The sequence below is a fragment of the Rhinolophus hipposideros genome, assembly GCF_964194185.1.
Source record: "Rhinolophus hipposideros genome assembly, chromosome: 5".
Classification (NCBI taxonomy): Eukaryota; Metazoa; Chordata; class Mammalia; order Chiroptera; family Rhinolophidae; genus Rhinolophus; species Rhinolophus hipposideros.
This window is the reverse complement of record NC_138051.1, coordinates 44015546-44035123: the sequence shown is the minus strand read 5'-3', so window position 1 is coordinate 44035123 and position 19578 is coordinate 44015546. Positions and strand designations below refer to the sequence as shown.

The following is a 19578-nucleotide window of genomic DNA, read 5'->3' as shown; positions in this document are numbered from 1 at the left end:
GCTAGTGAAGTTGAGCATTTTTTCATATATATGTCGGCCATTTGTATGTCTTTTTGGGAGAAATGTCTATTCAGATCTTCTGCCCATTTTTAAATGGGATTGTTTTTTTTGTTGTTGTTGTTGAGTTGTATGAGTACTGTATATATTTTGGATATTGGCCTCTATCAGTGTGTTTACCACCCAGAGTCAGTTCTCCTTCCATCATCATATATTTGATCCCCTTTACCTTCATCTACCACTCCTCTCTCCCCTTATCCTCTGGAAACCACTAAACTATTGTCTTTGTCTATGAGTTTTTGTTCTTTCAGTTGTTTGTCTTGACCTTTTGTTGTTTTCAGTTTTGTATACCACATATCAGTGAAATCATATGGTTCTCTACTTTTTCTGTCTGACTTATTTTGCTTAGCATTATAATCTCAAGATCCATCCATGTTGTCACAAATGGTCCTATTTCATCTTTTCTTACCACCGAATAGTATTTCATTGTGTATATATACCACAACTTCTTTATCCATTCATCTATCGAAGGACATTTTGGTTGTTTCCATGTCTTGGCCACCGTAAACAAAGCTGCAATGAACATTGGAGTACACGTGTCTTTATAGAGAAATGTTTTCAGATTTTTTGGGTAGATACGCAGGAGAGGGATTGCCTGGTCATACTGTAATTCTATTCGTAATTTTATGAGGAACCTCCATACTGCCTTCCATAACGGCTGCACCACTCTGCATTCCCACCAACAGGGTATGAGGGTTCCTTTTTCTCCACAGCCTCTCTCACACTTGCTACTATTTGTATTGTTGATGATAGCCATTCTAACTAGGGTGAAGTGATATATCATTGTGGTTTTTATCTGCATTTCTTTGATGATTTAGTGATGTTGAGCATTTTTTCATATGTCTATTTGCCATTTGTATGTCTTCTTTGGAGAAATGTCTCTTCAGGTCCTCTGCCCATTTTTCAATTGGGTTGTTTTTTTTGTTGTTGTTGTTGAGTTGCATGAGTTCCTTGTATATTTTTGATATTAGCCCCTTATCGGAGGCACCGTTTGCAAAAATCTTCTCCCATTTAGTTGGTTGCCTCTTCATTTTGTCGATGGTTTCTTTTGCTGTGCAGAAGCTTTTAAGTTTGATATAGTCCCATTCATTTATTTTAGCTTTTACTTCCCTTGCCTTTGGAGTCAAATTCATAAAACGCTCTTTGAACCCAAGGTCCATAAGTTTAGTACCTATGTTTTCTTTTATGCAGTTTATTGTGTCAGGTCTTATGCTTAAGTATTTGATCCATTTTGAATTAATTTTGGTATGTGGTGACAGATAGCAGTCCAGTTTCATTATTTTGCATGTGGCTTTCCAATTCTCCCAGCACCATTTATTGAAGAGGCTGTGTTTCCTCCATTGTATGTTTTTAGCTTCTTTGTCAAAAATTATCTGTCCATATTTATGTGGTTTTATTTCTGAGTTCTCAGTTGTATTCCATTAGTCTATGTGTCTGTTTTTCTGCCAATACCATGCTGTTTTGATTATTGTTGTCCTGTCGTACAAGCTAAAGTCAGGAAGTGTGATACTTCCAAAATTGTTCTTTTTTCTTAAGATTGCTTTGGCTGTTTGGGGTCTTTAGTGGTTCCAAACAAATCTGATGATTTTTTGTTGTATTTCTTTAAAAAATGACATTGGGATTTTGATGGGGATCGCATTAACTCTGTATATTGCTTTGGGTAATATGGCCATTTTAACTATGTTGATTCTTCCAATCCATGAGCACAGAATGTCTTTCCATTTCTTTGTGTCTTCTTCAATTTTTTAAAAAAATGTCTTATAGTTTTCAGCATGTAGGTCTCTCACATCCTTGGTTAAGTTTATTCCTAGGTATTTTATTCTTTTTGCTGCAATTGCAAAAGGAACTTTTTTATTTTTTTTTCCTGAGATTTCATTGTTAGTATATAGGAATGCAATGGACTTTTGTACGTTGATTTTGTAGCTGGCAACTTTACCGTATTCGTTGTTTCTAATAGCTTTTTGGTGGAGTCTTTAGGGTTTTCTATATATAGCATCATGTCATCTGCAAAGAGTGACAATTTAACTTCTTCATTCCCAATTTGGATGCCTTTTATTTCTTTCTCTTGCCTGATTGCTCTGACGAGGACTTCCAACACTATGTTGAAAAGCAGAGGTGTTTAGGGGACAGCCCTGTCATTGTCCTGAACGTAGAGCAAAGGGCTTCAGTTTTTCACCATTAATTATGAGATTAGCTGAGAGTCTGTCATATATGGCCTTTATTATGTTAAGGTATTTTCCTTCTGCACCTATTTTATTGTTTTAATCATAAATGGATGTTGTATCTTGTCAAATGCTATTTCTGCATCAATTGATATGATCATATGATTTTTGTCCTTTATTTTGTTTATGTAATGTATCACATTGATGGATTTGTGTATGTTGAATCATCCTTGTGCCCCTGGGATGAACCCCATTTGGTCGTGATGAATAATCTTTTTAATACATTGTTGTATTCGATTTGCTAGAATTTTGTTTAGGATTTTTGCATATGTGTTCATCAGAGATATTGATCTGTAGTTCTCTTTTTTTGTGTTGTCCTTACCAGGTTTTGGTATCAGGGTAATGCTGGCCTCATAAAATGAGTGAGGGAGTACTGTCTCTTCTTCAATTTTTTGGAAGAGTTTGAGCAGGAATGGTATTAGATCCTCTTGGAAGGTTTGGTAGAATTCACTAGTGAAGCCATCTGGTCCTGGACTTTTGCTTTTGGGAAGGTTTTGGATGACTGATTTAATTTCGTTACTGGTGATTGGTCTGTTTAGATTTTCCAGTTCTCCATGGTTCAGCCTTGGAAGGCTATATGTTTCTAAGAACTTGTCCATTTCTTCTAGGTTATGCCTGTTTTATTTGTTGATGGTTTCTTTTGCTGTGCAGAAGGTTTCTGTTTGATATAGTTCCATTCACTTATTTTTGCTGTTACTTCCATTGCCTTTGGAGTCAAATTCATCAATTCCTCTTTGAACCCAAGATCCATAAGTTTAGTACCTATGTTTTCTTCTATGCAGTTTATTGTTTCAGGCCTTATATTTCGGTCTTTGATTCATTTTGAATTAATTTTGGTATATAGTGACAGATAATTTTGGTATATGGTGGTCTAGTTTCATCTTTTGCAGATGGGTTTCCAATTCTCCCAGCACCATTTATTGAAAAGGCTTCCTTTTCTCCCTTGTATGTTTTTGGCTCCTTCGTCGAAAATTATCTGCCCATAAACAGAGGGTGCCAAACAAATGTATACACATTTTAAGAAAGGAAAAAACTGTATTAAAGTTGTAATACTCAATATATGCCAATAACAAAAGTCATGTTTGACTTCTGCAATTACAAGAGGTGCTCAAAGTAGTTACCATCAGCATAATTTTAACACAGTTTTTTTTCCTTTCTTAAAATGTGTATACATTTGTCACCTTCTGTATATAGGTTTATTTCTGGGTTTTTAATTCTATTCCACTGGTCTGTGTGTCTGTTTTTGTGCCAATACCATGCTGTTTTGATTATTGTTGCTTTGTCATACAAATTGAAGTCAGGGAGTGTAATACCTCCAGCCTTGTTATTTTTCTTAGGATTCCTCTGGCTATTCAGGGTATTTTGTGATTCCATACAAATCTGATGATTTTTTGGTTCCGTTTCTTGAAAAAAAAAAGTGTTATTGGGAAGGAAATACCCACTTCTTGATGGTAGATGATAAGAAATATTGTGGCCATATTTTTTAATCTACCATAAAGTTGTGGTGAGGATTAAATGAGATTATGTATGTGAAGGTACTATTTTTCTGATGTAAGAAGGTATGATTTCTGATAGCTGTTGTATATACATTATGTTTTTGTAACTGCAAAATTCTACAACACTCACTAAGAGTTGAAGCTAGTTTGATGATATAGCAGCTGATTGTATCATGAATGATCTATTTGCTACCATCAATGGAGGTAGTTGGGGCTACATGAGAATCTAGTTAACTCATTACTTGAAGTAATGCTTTAGTTTTCAATGAAAGACCTAGAATCTGATTTCAGAGTATATTTCTTATGTCCTTAGAAATGCTTTATCTCAGTAAACATCCTCAGTACTTCTTGAGGTAATGTCCTCAGTAAACATCCTCTAAACATCCTCAGAAGTTCTTGAGGTAATGTCGTGGACATCTGGACAGTTTTGTGTGTGTGTGTCTGACAAGCAGCCATGCCTCCAATTTTTGGTAATACGGTTTTGGTCATCCTTTATGGAGTAATCCCTTTTCCACAGCATGTATTCTTGTTGGGACCATCCTCAAGATACTCCATCATCCAATGACCAGGATTGTGGGCAGGTTTCTTAAGCTAGAAAGGCCAATTGGATTCTAGCCTTTGAATTTGAACCCTAAGAGGAGTGGACGAAGGACCAAAATGTTTAGAATTGATTCACCCAAGTAAATCAAAAAAGAGAATCACCCTGAAGAGATTCTCCATTTATTTCTACTCCTTCTGACCAAAACTACACTACTCTGCATTTTATCCCAAATTCAGGTTCAATGAGCCATCTCATAACCTTAATATTTTAGGTTAACAATTTTTTTTCCACTTAAATTGTCCAGAGTTAGTTTTCTTGCTTGTAGACAGAGAACGCTTGCTGACAGATATTTATTCAGGAGATATAAAGTGGTGAGAGTGGTCCTGAAGCTAAAATAACAGATGATTCCTATTGATCAAGCAAAAACCAATGAACTAGTTATCTTTTATAACAGTTTTCAGGACACTGTACTAGCTTCCTTGAATACGGCATGCAACTGTATCCTTAAGGATCCAGCTAATGGAGAACAAGTACAATGACTACAGAAATATGAGTTCACTGTAACAATACAATAAATATCCCAATTGTCAGTGCTTAAGAGTGCTTGGCACATACCGTGTTTCTCCAAAAATAAGACCTAGCTGGACAATCAGCTCTAATGTGTCTTTTGGAGCAAAAATTAATATAAGACCTGGTATTATATTATATTATACCCAGTTTTATATTACATTAAAACAAGACCAGGTCTTACATTAATTTTTGCTTCAAAAGACGCATTAGAGTTGTTGTCCAGCTAGGTCTTATTTTCGGGGAAACATGGTAGATAATGGGAATATTTCTTACATATTTAAAAATGCATTTCCCTTTCAGTAATCAGGTTTTTCCCCCCTTTCCCTACGGATCTTCCATTATTATGGGTAATGGTCATAAGACTTATTGCCCTAAGAAGGGAGCATATGGCTTAGAGCTCCCACTCCATATGAAAGAGGGTGCAGAAAATCGTTCCTCCACTACAGGAGGGGACCAAGGAAACCAGAGGAGAAAAAGTGAGCAAAGGCCAGAAGCAAGCATTCAATCTAGATCTCTCCCATTGAGGTGAAATCCTGGAAGATAGTTTAGGGTTGGGTTAAGGGTAATAGAAATGTCCAGCAATGTTGGAATGAGGGACTTGCAAGATACCTGGGTGTGCTCTTTGCTTCACGGGTATAAGCCTTAGAAAAGCCCTGCGTTCAGTTGCTGCTGTCCAACACGTCACTGAGTGGAAGAGTCTAAGAGGGAGTACAGAGTGTCTTATATGCTGCTAGAGTGTAGGGAAACCAGGCAGCTTCCAGATTCCCCAGAAGGTGCAGAACAGTCCATAAAACTGGTGGACAGGACAAGACCTTCCCGAATCTCCAACAGGCCTGCTCCTGAGCCATGGTCCCTCTGCTCATACCCTTTCCCTAATCTGAACAACCCCTTTACCTCTCCTTGCCTGCTTTAAAAATGCTGTAATCAAGGCTCCACTCCAGACTATTTAAATCAGAACCTTCACTGGTTGGGTCCTGGTGTCAGATTATTTTTTTTTAAACTCCCAGGTCATTTTACTGTACACCCAGGTTTAAGAATTGCTAACCTAAGTGGAGTCTAGCCATGTGTTTGGAATTAAGTTAAACAATACTTCCTCAGGGAAGCCTTCCCTGATCAGCCTCAACCTAGGTCAAGCCCCCGTTTATATATCCTCTAAGCAAACACCCAATACTTCTTCCTCTTGGCATTTCACAACTGGGTCATTATTTGTTTAAGTCTGTGTTTCCCTGCCTGGGGAGAAACATTTCTGCCTTGCTCACCAAGGATGGATCAAACACGCGCCAATTGGTATGTAGCTAGTACTCAGTAAATAAGTTCTTGAATGAACAATCACCTTACTCTACCAAGTGTGTGTGATAAGTCTCCAATTTATGAATCTGCTACGAGAATTTGTCCAGGTGGGACCTTAAAGTAGACCACATACTCATAGAACTATGATTTTAAATGGGCTCATAGTTTTGACAATTTCATTGTTTTCTTCTTCAAGTTCCCTGGACATAACAGTTCAGCAAGCTCATCAGCACCATTATAAATAGCCCTGTGTGGTAAACATTGTTATTCCCATCTTGCAATTGCAAAGAAGTTAAATAATTGCCTAGGGCCCTGTATCCTCTTATCTGGGCACAAACAATTGCAAATAAGGAAACCCCCCTTCAACTGGATTTGTTAGTGCAGCTTTTATTTCTGGCTTGACAGCTGGTGGCTGATACACGGGGATTTTCTGGGGGTCTCCAGTTCCAGCGGCCAGGGCCCCGGGTGAGATTTCCTGCTCTCCTAAACCATTAGAGGGTGCAGGCAATACCCGGCATTATCAATATAAGAATGCCATAAATACTGTATTCTCCAAAGTCACTGTGCTTTGCTTGTCCTGGCTGGCAGGTGTGTGTGTGTGTGTGTGTGTGTGTGTGTGTGTGTGTGTGTGTCGCTCTTGGAGGAGGGGGAATAGAGTCGTCTAGGGGAAGAAGCTCAGTCTTGGCTGTGGGCTGGGCAAGAGGACCATCCCTTCACTGACCCCGTCTCAAACCCCAGGTTCCAACATACACAGGCCTCTGGGTCGGGATCGTACTCAGACTCTTGGTGCATCCTGAATCCAACCTGAGTGGCTTGAACCGAGCCTCGGAAGAGCCGCGTCTGGACTGGGCTCTCGATACCCTGCAGCAGGCGGCAGCGGCGGAGTCCCTTCCCCCGCCCGCACATCAGCCTTTGCCGCGGCCCTGGCCCGCGACGCTCCCAGCCGCAACCTCCCCTCCTCCGGCCTCCGCTCCACGCCGGGCGAGAGAGGCGCAGTGAGGAGGCGCGGGCAGCGAGGACCGGTCTCCTGTCGCGCCGGGGCCGCCGGGGCCTCCAGGGCCGCCGTCTCCTGCGCGCGTCCTTGGTGCAGGTGGCACAGCTTTCCGCACTTCCCGGGCTGCACAGATGGCCGGACAGGCTAAGCTTGGGTCTTGCTCTCCCCGCCGCAGATCTGGCTAAACCGCTACTTCACTTGGTCCCATTCCTCCACCTCCTCACCCCAAAACGAACAATCCCAGGCCAGGCAGGACCCGACCACCTCTGCCTCCTCCCACTGCGCTAACCCTGCGAGCGAGGGAGGCCCCTGCGCCGAGGCGGTGGCTGGCAAAGGGGAGTGGAGAGGGAGGATGGATGGGGCCGAGGGGTGGGGTGGGGATGAGGGGGATGTAGGGGGGGGGTGTCATTTTCTTTTTCTTTCTTTTTTTAAAAAAAGTATTTCTCTCGCGAGAAACCGCTGCTCAGACGATACTTGAAGAGGTGGGGAAGGAGGGGGCGCGGGAGCCGCGGCAGAGACTGTGGGTGCCACGGACGGACAGGCGGCCACAGCTGGAACCACTGCGGGCGGAGCGGGGCAGCGGCTGCCGCGGCCGGGACCGAGGGGTAGCCACCGCCGCCTCGGGAGCGGGAGCCGCCGCTTTTCCAGTGGGTGCAGCCGGGGTCCCGACAGGGGTCGGGCGGCCACCGGGGCTGGAGCTCCAGCCACGAAGGCTTTTGCGTTGGCGCCGCGCTGAGGGCAGGGGCAGGGGCAGGGACGGGGGTGAGGGGCTGTCCCGGAACGTCCACAGCTGGCGCTGGCCCTGCCCTGCCTGACAGCTTCCTGGCCTGGGGCGCCCGGTGCAGGGCTCCGCGTCAGAAGCTCGGGGGGCGGTGGCAGCTCCGGGAGCCGGCCGGGGACGGCGCGGCGGGCTTCCAGCCCCGCGGCTTGGCTGAGGGGACAGGCTAGGGGACTGGGGTGCTCCGAGCGCGCATCGCGCGCAATCTGTGCCTTTGAAAAATACACCCAGGGGGCTTGCCCCGGGGCTGAGGATCGCTCGGGACATGGGTACTTTGCGGCGCACTTTGCAGGCGGCGTCCGGGAGGCCGTGGGGTTGGCTGGAGCCGCTGCCGCCGGGGGCCTGGGCTTTTCAGCCAGCGGTGGACCAAACGGTCTTCACTTACCCAAAGGAACTGCGCCACACGCAGGCGGCGCACGGGCTGGCTCGGGAATGGGGACCGCAGAGCTGCAGCATCCCGATGCCCTGAATGTCTCCCTCGCCTCGGCGATTTGTCTGTTGCAGCTGGCACTGGCGGCCTGAAGTGGGAGCAGCGCCTGGAGAAGGCGGGAGGAGCCCGGCCCGGGGGACGGGCGGCGGGAGAGCGGGACCCCGGCGGCGCGGCGCGCTTAAGGGCGCAGCGGCGGCCGCGGAGCGAGCCCGGGGCGCGGCGAGAGGCGGCGGGAGCCGGCTGGCGCTCGGCATCATGCTCAGAGGGGGGCTGCTGGAGGTCGCCCTGGGATTTACCGTGCTTTTAGCGTCCTACACGAGCCATGGGGCGGACACCAATTTGGAAGCTGGGAACGTGAAGGAAACCAGAGCCAGCCGGGCCAAGAGAAGAGGCGGCGGAGGACACGACGCGCTGAAAGGGTAATGGAACCGGCCAGCTCCTTTGGTGTGGGTCTCCCCTCCCTCTTCTCCCGGGTATCAAGATCCAGGGAAACTGACAGGGCCAACTCACGTTAGAAGGATCCTTGACAAGACTTCCCGGGGGGCACCTTAGAGGTGCAAGGGTTATCCAGACCTCAGCGCGTTCGAGGCTAAACCACCTGGCACCCACTCTTGAAGGATTTCTGCCCCTGAGGCGAGGTCAGGGTTAAAAGTAATCTTGGTCCATCGTCGGGGCTGATTTTGGGAGACCAGAAAGATTCTTTGAGGAAGAAGGGGAGGAGCTGTGACCGAGAGAAGTCCATTTCTTTCCTTTCATACCAATTCCGGTTGGGTTTAGGGGAAAGGACTTGCTTTCCTTGTGGGCATCTTTGCAGATGCTCCGTTTGTAAGAGACAAGGAGAGGAACAGATTCCAATGACAGACAGTCAGAAAAGACACACAGTTAATGGTTGGCTTTCCTCTAAGTTACACTTATTAAAATTAGGGACTGAGTTTTTTTTTTTTTTTTGAGTGTTACTGCTCTTCAGATGTCTACACTGGAAGCAAAGTAGGGTAACAGATTCTGAAAACTTGTCTTCTGGGTTGTAAGGACCTCTTCATTTCACTGGGGCAGTAATACTGCTGTGACCTTAAAGGGGTGTTTCTAACCAGTGGTGTATGCATGTACATGCAGTTGAGCATGTCACCAGCTTTCTGTGCCCCTATTACAGAAAATGTTTCAGCAGGAAATATTTAAATTAGGCACGCTGGGTGTGTAAGACTTGTCAGTTCTCTGAATTGAAGAAGAATCGAATACACTGCTTTTGAAATTGTTCAGATTGAAAGAGAAATCTCTTTCTGAGACTGTTTAAATTTAAGCCTCCACGGAAGCAGCAGGATGGACTATAAATGACCCATTTTACATTCTGGAGGAGCCTGTTAAATGAACCCAGACAGGGAATACACAGAGGTTTCCTATTAAGTTCTTATGATTCTCATTGTTGCTTTTTTTTGAGTACTTCTGCCGCCTGATTATAGGGCCCTGAGTGACCAAATGATGTTGCCCACTGGGATATGTGGCTAAATATTTCACTTATTCTTTTTTATTATGGACTGTTTTAATTATGTATGTAGTGAAATTTGTGTTTGTATGGCCCAAGTAGGGATGAAAAAGTGCAGTCAACTGACAGACCAGCTTTTGAGTCCTTGTGTAGGCTGGGGACACAACCTGATTGAGCCCAGCACTTAGGCTTTGGTACAATATGCATGGCTTTCTGAACGCAGGAAAGAGTTATGATTAATTTATTTCTGACTTGGTCTTTGTGGAAAGTAAACCCAGGATTCCTACAGTGTCAGGAAGAAAGTTTGCTTATCACGGTAAACCTAATCCTGATCAGACAGCAGGCATTTATTGCTCTGTGTCAAGGCCCATGACAAGTTCAATAGATGGACTGAAACTCCGATTTTCATGTGTTCTCAAAAAGACCTCATTTTTCCTTCAAAAATATTCCTGCCATATAATATTATCTTACTATCTAAGCTTGATACCATTGTTTTCCATAGAGAGAGAGGAAGTGAGGATTTAATTTTGTGGCTGAAAATCTGCAGGGAGACATTAGGCCTGGCCAGATATTTGTCTCATCTCTATGTGCTGTCACCAACCAGTGTTTCCTTGGGAGGCACAGACTCAGTGTGAAAACAGAAACTAAGCTTTGCTGCTTAACAGGATGTCCACACTTTTCCTCACACCAGCACTTACTTCTGTTGGGTTTTACATTTGTTATGACTATAGAGAGATAACCCTCTCTGTTCCTCATAGTATTTAGTTACTAAAACAGACATTACCCTATTGCAAACTATTTATAAAACCTTCCTAAAAACATGATATTAAATAGAACAGCAATTATGATGGCTCCTAATTCTCATTTTATCTTTAAGACTGTATATATATATACATGTATATATATATATGTATATATATATATATACATGTATATATATATATGAAGGTTTTAAAAATAATTACAATTAACCTTTATAGTATAATAATATAATAATAAAATATATAATATAATAATGAACCTTTATAATACAAGGGTTTTTATTATAATTCTTATGTAATCTATAAGGTTTTATATATACATAGTTGTGGAGGTAAAAAATGATGATTTAAAAAGATATACAATTAAAACTATTTCTCCACCTACCTCTCAGAGACCATTTTCTTGTGCATTTTTTTTAGAAATATTATAGGCATATAAATACATATACAAATACATATACACATAAATATGTATCTAGATGTATGTATGTGTATGCTTTTAAATACATAGAATGTACTGTATAGACCATTTGGAATCTTGTTCACTTTTATATATCTTTAGTGCATCCATCTGTTAACTCATAGGCATCGACCTCATGCATTCATTCTCTTGGTGTGTAGAAATCCCTAGTGTGCCTGGAACAGTTCCCTCATGATGGCTCTTTAGATTATACTTAATTTTTTGCTATTACCAACATTTTTTTTTAAATTAAATTTATTGGGTGACAATTGTTAGTAAATTTACATAGATTTCAGGTGTACAATTCTGTATTACATCGTCTATAAATCCCATTGTGTGTTCACCACCCAGAGTCAGTTCTCCTTCCATTACCATATATTTGATCCCCTTTACCCTCATCACCCACTCCCCACCCCCTTACCCTCTGGTAACCACTAAATTATTGTCTGTGTCTATGAGTTTTTCTTTCTCATTTGTTTGTCTTGTTCTTTTTGGTTTATATACCACATATCAGTGAAATCATAGGGGGTTCTCTGCTTTGTCTGTCTGACTTATTTCACTTAGCATTATACTCTCAAGATCCATCCATGTTGTCACAAATGCTCCTATATCCATGTTGACCAACATTCTTTTACATGCCTTTGTGTGTACATGTACATATTTATATGTGGTATAAATTAATAAAAATAGCATTGCTGGGTCAAAGGTTTTCTGATTCATTTCAACAAATACCAATTCTGATGTTAAATTTGAATAGCATTTAAAATGTATTCTCTCTGTGTATTGCTAGTACAGCCTCACATGAATAAGTCTTTGAACCATGCCCTGACATATAAATCATCATGGAAAGCAGTTGTGTGTGACATTTTTCCAGTTATTGCTTGAAATTTCTATTTTTGCTAGTTAAAATATTACCAGTTATAGAATTAACCTCTTTGACTACAGTAAAACCTGTTTACCATTTCAATGTAAATGCTCAGTTTCTGAAGTGAAAGTGATTTGTAACCCCTAAGTCTGCCTCATGCCCAGTTGGTGGCAGCAACTTTCAGCACCTCACTAATATTTCCTCTAGTTAAAAGGTACTTGAAGCTCATCAGTGTCTGCTGTGTACTGGTCTGCTCTCTCCTACAAACTACTGCCTTCCTGTCTGTCTCAGGTGTGACAGGTGACTGCAGAATTTGCTTTGGTGTTCTCCATGGTATATGTATTCCTGTTCTGTCAGCAACTTCACTTCACATACTAGGGACCTGCTTATGTTTTCCCTCTCTGGCCATGTAGTCCTAGCATGTCTTTCTCTCCTCCCATCCTGCTGCAGGTGTTTTTTTTCCTTCCCACTGGGCAGCAGAAGTTGTTCCACAGTGGAAATTTAAGCATCCTCAAGTTTCTTCCCAGTTTTCACTGTGTTTTCTTAGAGTAAATCGCCAATTTCTGTTTTTACAGGAATTTCTTTTTATGAAATGAGTGTGGTCTGCCTTCACTCTGCAAAACACTACATTTTTCTCTATGGAAATGAGAATTTTGCAAGTTTCAAAAATGTTTTCAAATAGTGAATGTATCGTAGTTTTGCTTTGCTTGGGTGTTGCTTAACGTGTGAAGTGACTTTATGAGAAATAGTAAAATTTTAGTTTTATTGTTTGAATTTTAGTTCATAAGAATTTTTCTCAGCCAAATTCTTAACTTTTATGATTAGGCAAAAAGTGTGGGAGACAATCCAATTAAAAAAACACACAACTCTACTTGAACAGCAGTAGTTATGCACCATTTATTTATGATTGCCCTATTGCTTTAGCTCTAAATAGGAAATATTACAGTTTCCTGTCAAAGGGAAAAAGTTTTTAGAGCGAAACCCCCTTTTCCCAAATCTCTGATAAGATGGATTGAGAACTTCTATGTTTGTTGCCTGGTTTATAAGTGTATGAGACTGGTTGTATTTCGCACAATCTGTCCCCTTGTGCTTGATTCCTTTTGGTCTTTGTTTATTTGTTTATTTTTTCCAGAGGTCTTGTTCCCAGAAAAATACACATGGAACAGTTCATACACAGGGTAGATTATGTGACGGCAAGCTCCTAGGGATTAATTACACAGAAGTCTGTTATTAAAATAAAGAATGTTAACAGGGAACACTGAAAAAGTTCTGTAGACTTTATAAAGCCCATTTTACTTTACAAAGAGGACTTTAAGACTTCATCTGAAGTCAGATAGGCTAATAATTAAATATGGGGGAAAAGACTCCTGCAGTGGTGTGGTTTGTTCTTGCATTTATTGAAAAGATTAAGCTAAAATATTGATACCATTTAAAAACAGATATTAAGTAGAAGGTTTCAGCAATTCCACATTTAAACAAGAAGATGGAGACAAGATATTTATTTATGTGATTCATTTTGTAACATTTAAGATGTAGAAATTTTTTATAAAAATTTTTTTATAAAAATAAGTTGTTGGTATTACAAATTAATTAAAACTTGCATCAACCACCCGTGAGATGTGTCAGGGCTGATGGAAATGGAAATACAGCCCTATCTCTAAGCTTATTTGGAATTTTAAAGGATATTGAAATGTTTCTTTGTTGTCTTATGTAGCAGATACTTAAAAAGATTATAGTATTATGCCAATGATTCTAACCAAGCAAAATACTGAACAGATTATTAGGGTATACTCACAGTAATTTATTTGCTTTTTCCTACAATAAACTAACCAACTAACCTAACCAATTTGGAAATTTTAGCCTTAATTTTTAATGTGAAAACAAGATTTTAAATGTTTCCTTGAAATAGAACTAAGCTCTACTAACAATTTCTCTGTTTCTAGAAACTCACCCAATAAATGGGGCTATTCAAGCAGCTTAGAATTTTTTCCATGAAATTTTTTTGAGAAAACTGAGATCAGAAATATATTAGGGCTGAATTCTATGGCAGGCATATGAAAGTTTAATGTTTCAAGTGGGTTAAGTTTGATTTTTCCCATTAGATTGTAAAATCATCAATGGCAAGAAATCTATCATAAGCATTTTAACATTAACTTATCATTAGTTGGCATTTCAAAGAATTCATTAGTTCCGGAAACCTTGATTCAATGCCAGCCTGAATTTAGCTCTGTAGAATGCCAGAGGCTTATAACCCATAGCCTAGGGGACCTTAATATTTGGTAGCAGAATGAGATGCGTTACAGGAACCAGGAGTCAACAGAAAGGTAATAGAGGGCATGGAGTCTAGGATTAAGTAAAAACAATAATAATAACTATAGCAGTGGTAGGTGACATTTAGGTAACATTTATGTACCAGGCACTGCTCTCAGTGTTTTACATATGACAACTCAATCGATGCCCACAACATCTCTAAGAAGTAGTTCCTTTTATAATCTTCCTTTTACAGCTGTAAGAGCTGAGACACACAAAGGTTAAGTTATAAAGACAAATTCTTAATATTAAATTTACTTTCTCCATTAATTTTAGTTATGATTTTGGTTTTTCATTCCACTAGACAAAAATACGGGATTAAGACATTGGTAAAATTACACTTAAAATTCTTAATATTCCTTCGTGCTCATTCATAGATCTCAGGTATTGTTAATACCATAGTAATATTTTGTCAAACAATGAAATTTCTCAAACATTTCTGCAAACACACTAATAAAATACCAAAGGAATTATAGAATGTCAGAGCTGGTGGAATGTTTCGAATATGTATATATATATATATATATATATATATATATATATATATATGTGTGTGTGTGTGTGTATATATATATCTGTATGTATATATATATATATCTATATGTATATATATACGTTTATATGTGTATATGTGTGTGTGTGTGTGTGTGTGTGTGTGTGTGTATATTCTTAACTTCTATGATTAGGCAAAAAGTGTGGGAGACATACACACTTTTTATATAATATTAGTATTATACCTGAACTTTTATTGATGATAGTAGATAACCATCAAGGCACTTTCCTGCATCGTCCAGGGTTCTGAGCTGGAGACATTTCTCATTATGTCATTCAGAAGGTCTTGCTCTCATGTCCCATGTGAGAAATTTCTGTCAGAATAGAGTTGCAAGAGATACTCCTTTTTCCATGGGAAATTGGTATGTCTCTTAACTTAAGACACAATATGATGATTTATTTAATTCTTTCTCTGTCATTTTTTTCTTTTAATTTGCTTGCCTGTAACATGTGATTTTTATATTAAATTGCAACAATAGCAAGCCCTGATATATCATTCACTGTTGTACTTTACATATATTAATTCATTTAACACATAACTCCTCTCTGAGGGAGATTATACCTACTTGCTCATTTAACAGCTGAAGAAACTGAGGGATGCAGAGTTTTAGTAATTACCCGAGAAATACAAACCAGTAAGAGACAGTGTTGGGAAATCTGCCTTTATAGTCTGTGCTCTGAATATATTTCACTGCTTCTCCATTGTAATAAATCTTACACCTGGTAAGTTTATTTCTTTTTCCCATATTCTTGATACTTTCATTTCCCCAAAATCTTCTCTTACCATTGTGGTGGGGAAAGACTCAACATTTATTGAAGGCAGATGCAGTCACATGACAAAGGAAACATCATTGCAGAAATGGGATTAATCAGAAAAGTCTTCACAGTGGAAGTCTACCAGGGTCAGCAAACTGAATCAAGCTCCCTGTTTTTATGAATAAAGTTTTATTGACCCCAAATCATGCCCATTTATTTGTATATTATCTATGTCTGTTCTCGCCTTACAGGGGCAGAGTGGAGTAGTTGTGACAAAGACTGTATGGCCTGGCAAAACTGAATTATTTGCTATTTACTTTACAGAAAAAATTTGCCGAGCTCTGGTCTATGTGATAAGTGACTATCTGCTAGGGCTGAAAACTTCTTGAAGGCAGAGTTCTCATTTGTTTTATTTATTGCTAGGGATACCCAGGAGCTGAACACATAGTAGGAGTTCAGTAGACAATTTTTGAATGTCTGACCAATTTTGATTGACTGACTGACTGTGGGAGGTAAATTATGTGAATTAGAGCTTGGAGGAAGTATGTGAGCGTAATGAAGAAAAATTTGAGTGAAAAAGGCATGACTGAAAAGGACATGAAGTGTTTCGATGGAGGGACACTGAACACAAAGGGCAGGGTTTGCACTGTCTGACTCCAAGGGGCCCAGCTCACAGTGTAGCCCATGAAACAGTGCCCCCGGAGTTGTGCTGTTTGCAACCTCGTGTGCCTGTCCCTAGAGAGTGACATTGTCAGGGTGGAGAGGGACTAGAGGACACATAATATTGTTGGGAAAGGTGAAGACTCTAAGATGAGAACGTGATCGGATCTTTGCCTCTCTGGTAGAGGTGTGAAAGGTGTATGGTTTAGAGAGGAGGGAGACTAGAGGCAAGGAGATTTGGGAAACTAATATAGGAGTCCTGGTGAGGGTAGACGATGGCCTGAGTAACTGCAGTGGAGGGAGAAGAAGCTTACGTTGTGTCAGAAGTAACACGAGCAGTACTCAACCACCTGGTTGTAAGACGCAAAGGGACAAGGCTCGTGGGATGCTTCCACCTTCATGTATATTAAAACCTGTTGTACTACAAACATAGCACCATTCGTGAGAAGTCCTCTACTACAAGGAAACAAGCTATTTTCATCTGTGAGTGTTTTGGTTATCTTATTGCCATGTTACAAATTACCCTCAAACTGAGTGGCTTAAAACAATAATTTTATTTCTTCTGCTTCTGAAGGCCAGGAATTTGGACAGGGCACAGTGAGGATCCTTGTCTCTGTTCTCTACAATGTCTGTCGAGGCTCGAATGAGCAAGGTGCCTTCTTCACGTGTGTTTCCGGTTTTGTGATCGTGGCCTGGGTCCTGCAGCCCTGTTTACTTTGGTGTGTTTCACTAAATGGACAGATAAAGGAGGGGAATAAAGGAAGCAGAGAGGCAATTGTCTGGCTCCGTTGGGGGACTTTCAGGTTTGAAAGCTTTCTCCTGTGTGATCTCCTGCCTGGGCCTGCCTCTGGGGATGGAGCCACTGAGTGTGTGTTTTCAAATGGGGAAACTGAGCTCCAGGTGCAGCTACCAGGCCTTGCTCAGAGTAAGTGTCTGTGTGGCTGGGTCTTGAATAATAGCCCCTTGACCCTGGGTCTCACGCTTTAACCCCATATAGTCACTGAAAAACTGACTTGAATGGTTGAAAGCTGGCTGGAAGTTGCTCAGTGGACTCATGTTTATCATTGTTGGCTGCATTCCTCAGTTCTCCATACAGTCTCAGATTGTCCTCCTCTCCACACGGCCTTATTACATGGATTTTCCAGCAACATAGCCAGATTCTTTACATGGCAGCTCAGGATCCCAAGAGCACAAAAGTGGAAGCTATCAGACTTTCTTCAAACTTAGCCTGGAATTGCATGACCTATAATTTCATGCAAGTCACAGACCTTGCCGGGGATCAAGGGTGTGGACTAATATGCTGAACTTCTTGATGTGAGGAGCAGCATGTATCTGCAGGGAGGGGAGGAATTTTGAGGGACATCACTGGAGATTAGCTATCACAGGGAAGGAATGGGTTTTTGAGCAGGATAATTGGATGTTTTAAATTTTAATTCTAACTTGACTGAGTCTGATTGGCTTAGTTCCCCATTGAAGATGCTTCATTGTATTTTGCTACTGGGACCTCATAATGAAAAATGCTACATGAATGACGTGTCTCCATGTTCTTTTAGACTAATGGTAAGGACATTGTTCTTAGGTTGTCCAGTTTCGCATTTAAAGAATTCACAAATCCCTGGAATAAGATTATAGTTCCAATAAACTGGCCAATTTTGTTTTATTCAAATATAAGAGTTAAAAAACTCCTTAAATTTCCCCCTTTTTTCTTTAGCTTTTAAGAAACTCGGGGACAAATTCAATGCACAATCACTTTAATTTATTAACTTTGGTATTTGGTATGTTTTGCCTTCCTTCTGTATGGGATGGGATTTTACTTTCCATTTCTATTATTAGCCCCATTTTTATATATCTGTTCATGTAATTCACCTCAAATTTTTTAAATCAAGGATTATAATTAATAAAAAGATGTAGGGGCGGTCGGTTAGCTCACTTGGTTAGAACAGGTGCTTTTAACAACAAGGTTGCCAGTTCGATCCCCACATGGGCCACTGTGAGTTGTGCCCTCCACAACTAGATTGAAACAACTACTTGACTTGGAGCTGATGGGTCTTGGAAAAACACACTTAAAAATAAAAAAAAGTTAAAAAAAAAAAGATGTGCAATTGCCAATAGAATTGGTGTTGTTGTGAGCCCAACTCTATTATTATAGTCCTAGATGGAATAAGCCACATTGTTAATAGAATAAAACTGGATTAGGAATATAGTCTTCTTTTGACTGTGGATCCAATACTCTATCAATTAATAGTTTTAAGTTCTTGTGACTTTACCACTTTCTCAAGTTTTTGTTTTTTGTTGTTGTTAAAGTTATCACTGAGTCTGTTTATTCAACCCCCTCAGAGTGGAAATGAGGGAGGAAAATTCCCTATCTCCATGATTCCCAGCTGAAGATGTATTCCAGACATCAGGCCGACTCAGCGCAGGAAACTGCTCCATTAGACAAATTATTTTGTTCAGTGTTTTGAAGGGTTGTGAATTCCTAGACCATCAGTCATACTTACATTCAAATATTAGTATCTGAGCACATCTAAGTCCAAATATAGGACAACCATTTGCGACGTTGGTATTGGGAGACAGGATTTATGTTGGCCCTATGGACACATTATGTCTGCTGATAAGTGCTGGACTTTGTGGTTTTTGAACTCAAGTACTATGATATCTCTATTAATAAAGGGAATATATTCTGGGGACAGGTTTTTGTTTTGTTTTTCTGTTTCTTCTCCTTTTCCTCCATCTTCCTTTTTGCCTTCTTTGTTGTCGATAGCTTCTCCTTTTTATTTTTCTTCTTCACTGTCATCACATTTTCTTCTACTTCTTGTAAGTAACTTCATAAGCTGAGCTACAAATAAAATAGGGATAATAGGAATACCAAATAAGGTTAAAAGATTAAGAAAATTAAATTCTAAGTAAAATGTTAAATTTTTGCCTAGGGAGTCTTGGGTCGTTCAAGGAGAAAAATGGAGGTAAGTATTTTTGTCAGAGGAGGGAAGGAGAAAGATTGAGGGAGGCAGGAGAAGAGAGTTGGGAGAAAGTTCTGGAGTAAGGATTCCAGCCAGCCAGTGGACCTGAGCTGGACAGAGCAGTTGCCGGGTGCTGACCGGTACTAATGACAGCTCCCTCACTCCTGGCAGCCTTGGTACCAGGTAACCTGCAGCCTTAACCAGCCTCTTCAGGGGACCAAGGACTTTAGGAAGAGAGTCAGGGCCTGAAAGAAAGACAGACACTTGGATGCCAGAAAAGATTCCTGTAAAAAATTTAGAGAAATATAGTGAAAAAAAACACAGACAAATTTATTATTTATTATGCGCCTGTGTATATGGTGCTATGTAAAGTTCGGTGCATCTGCTCTCCCCATGGAT

At 40.6% G+C, this 19578-nt stretch overlaps 2 protein-coding genes across 3 annotated transcripts in view; one reads left to right on the top strand and one right to left on the bottom strand.

The window, feature by feature from the left end:
* Nucleotides 1-6835: 6835 nt before the first annotated feature.
* Nucleotides 6836-8632, bottom strand: LOC308497875 (uncharacterized protein; the record flags this gene model as incomplete). The annotated part of the gene is made up of 2 exons (XM_081048964.1): nt 6836-7293; nt 8334-8632. 2 exons carry the CDS (start codon nt 8630-8632, stop codon nt 6852-6854), a joined length of 741 nt encoding a protein of 246 aa, XP_080905090.1. The 3' UTR covers nt 6836-6851.
* Nucleotides 8350-19578, top strand: part of FBN1 (fibrillin 1) — a 234186-nt gene continuing 222957 nt past the window's right edge. For both annotated transcript variants that reach the window (XR_013993368.1, XM_081048809.1), the window contains exon 1: nt 8350-8797. Coding sequence is in view for 1 of the 2 variants with exons in the window: in XM_081048809.1 (XP_080904935.1) it covers nt 8418-8797 (380 nt within the window). In the remaining variant the exon portion in view is untranslated. The remainder of the gene's footprint in view (nt 8798-19578) is intronic.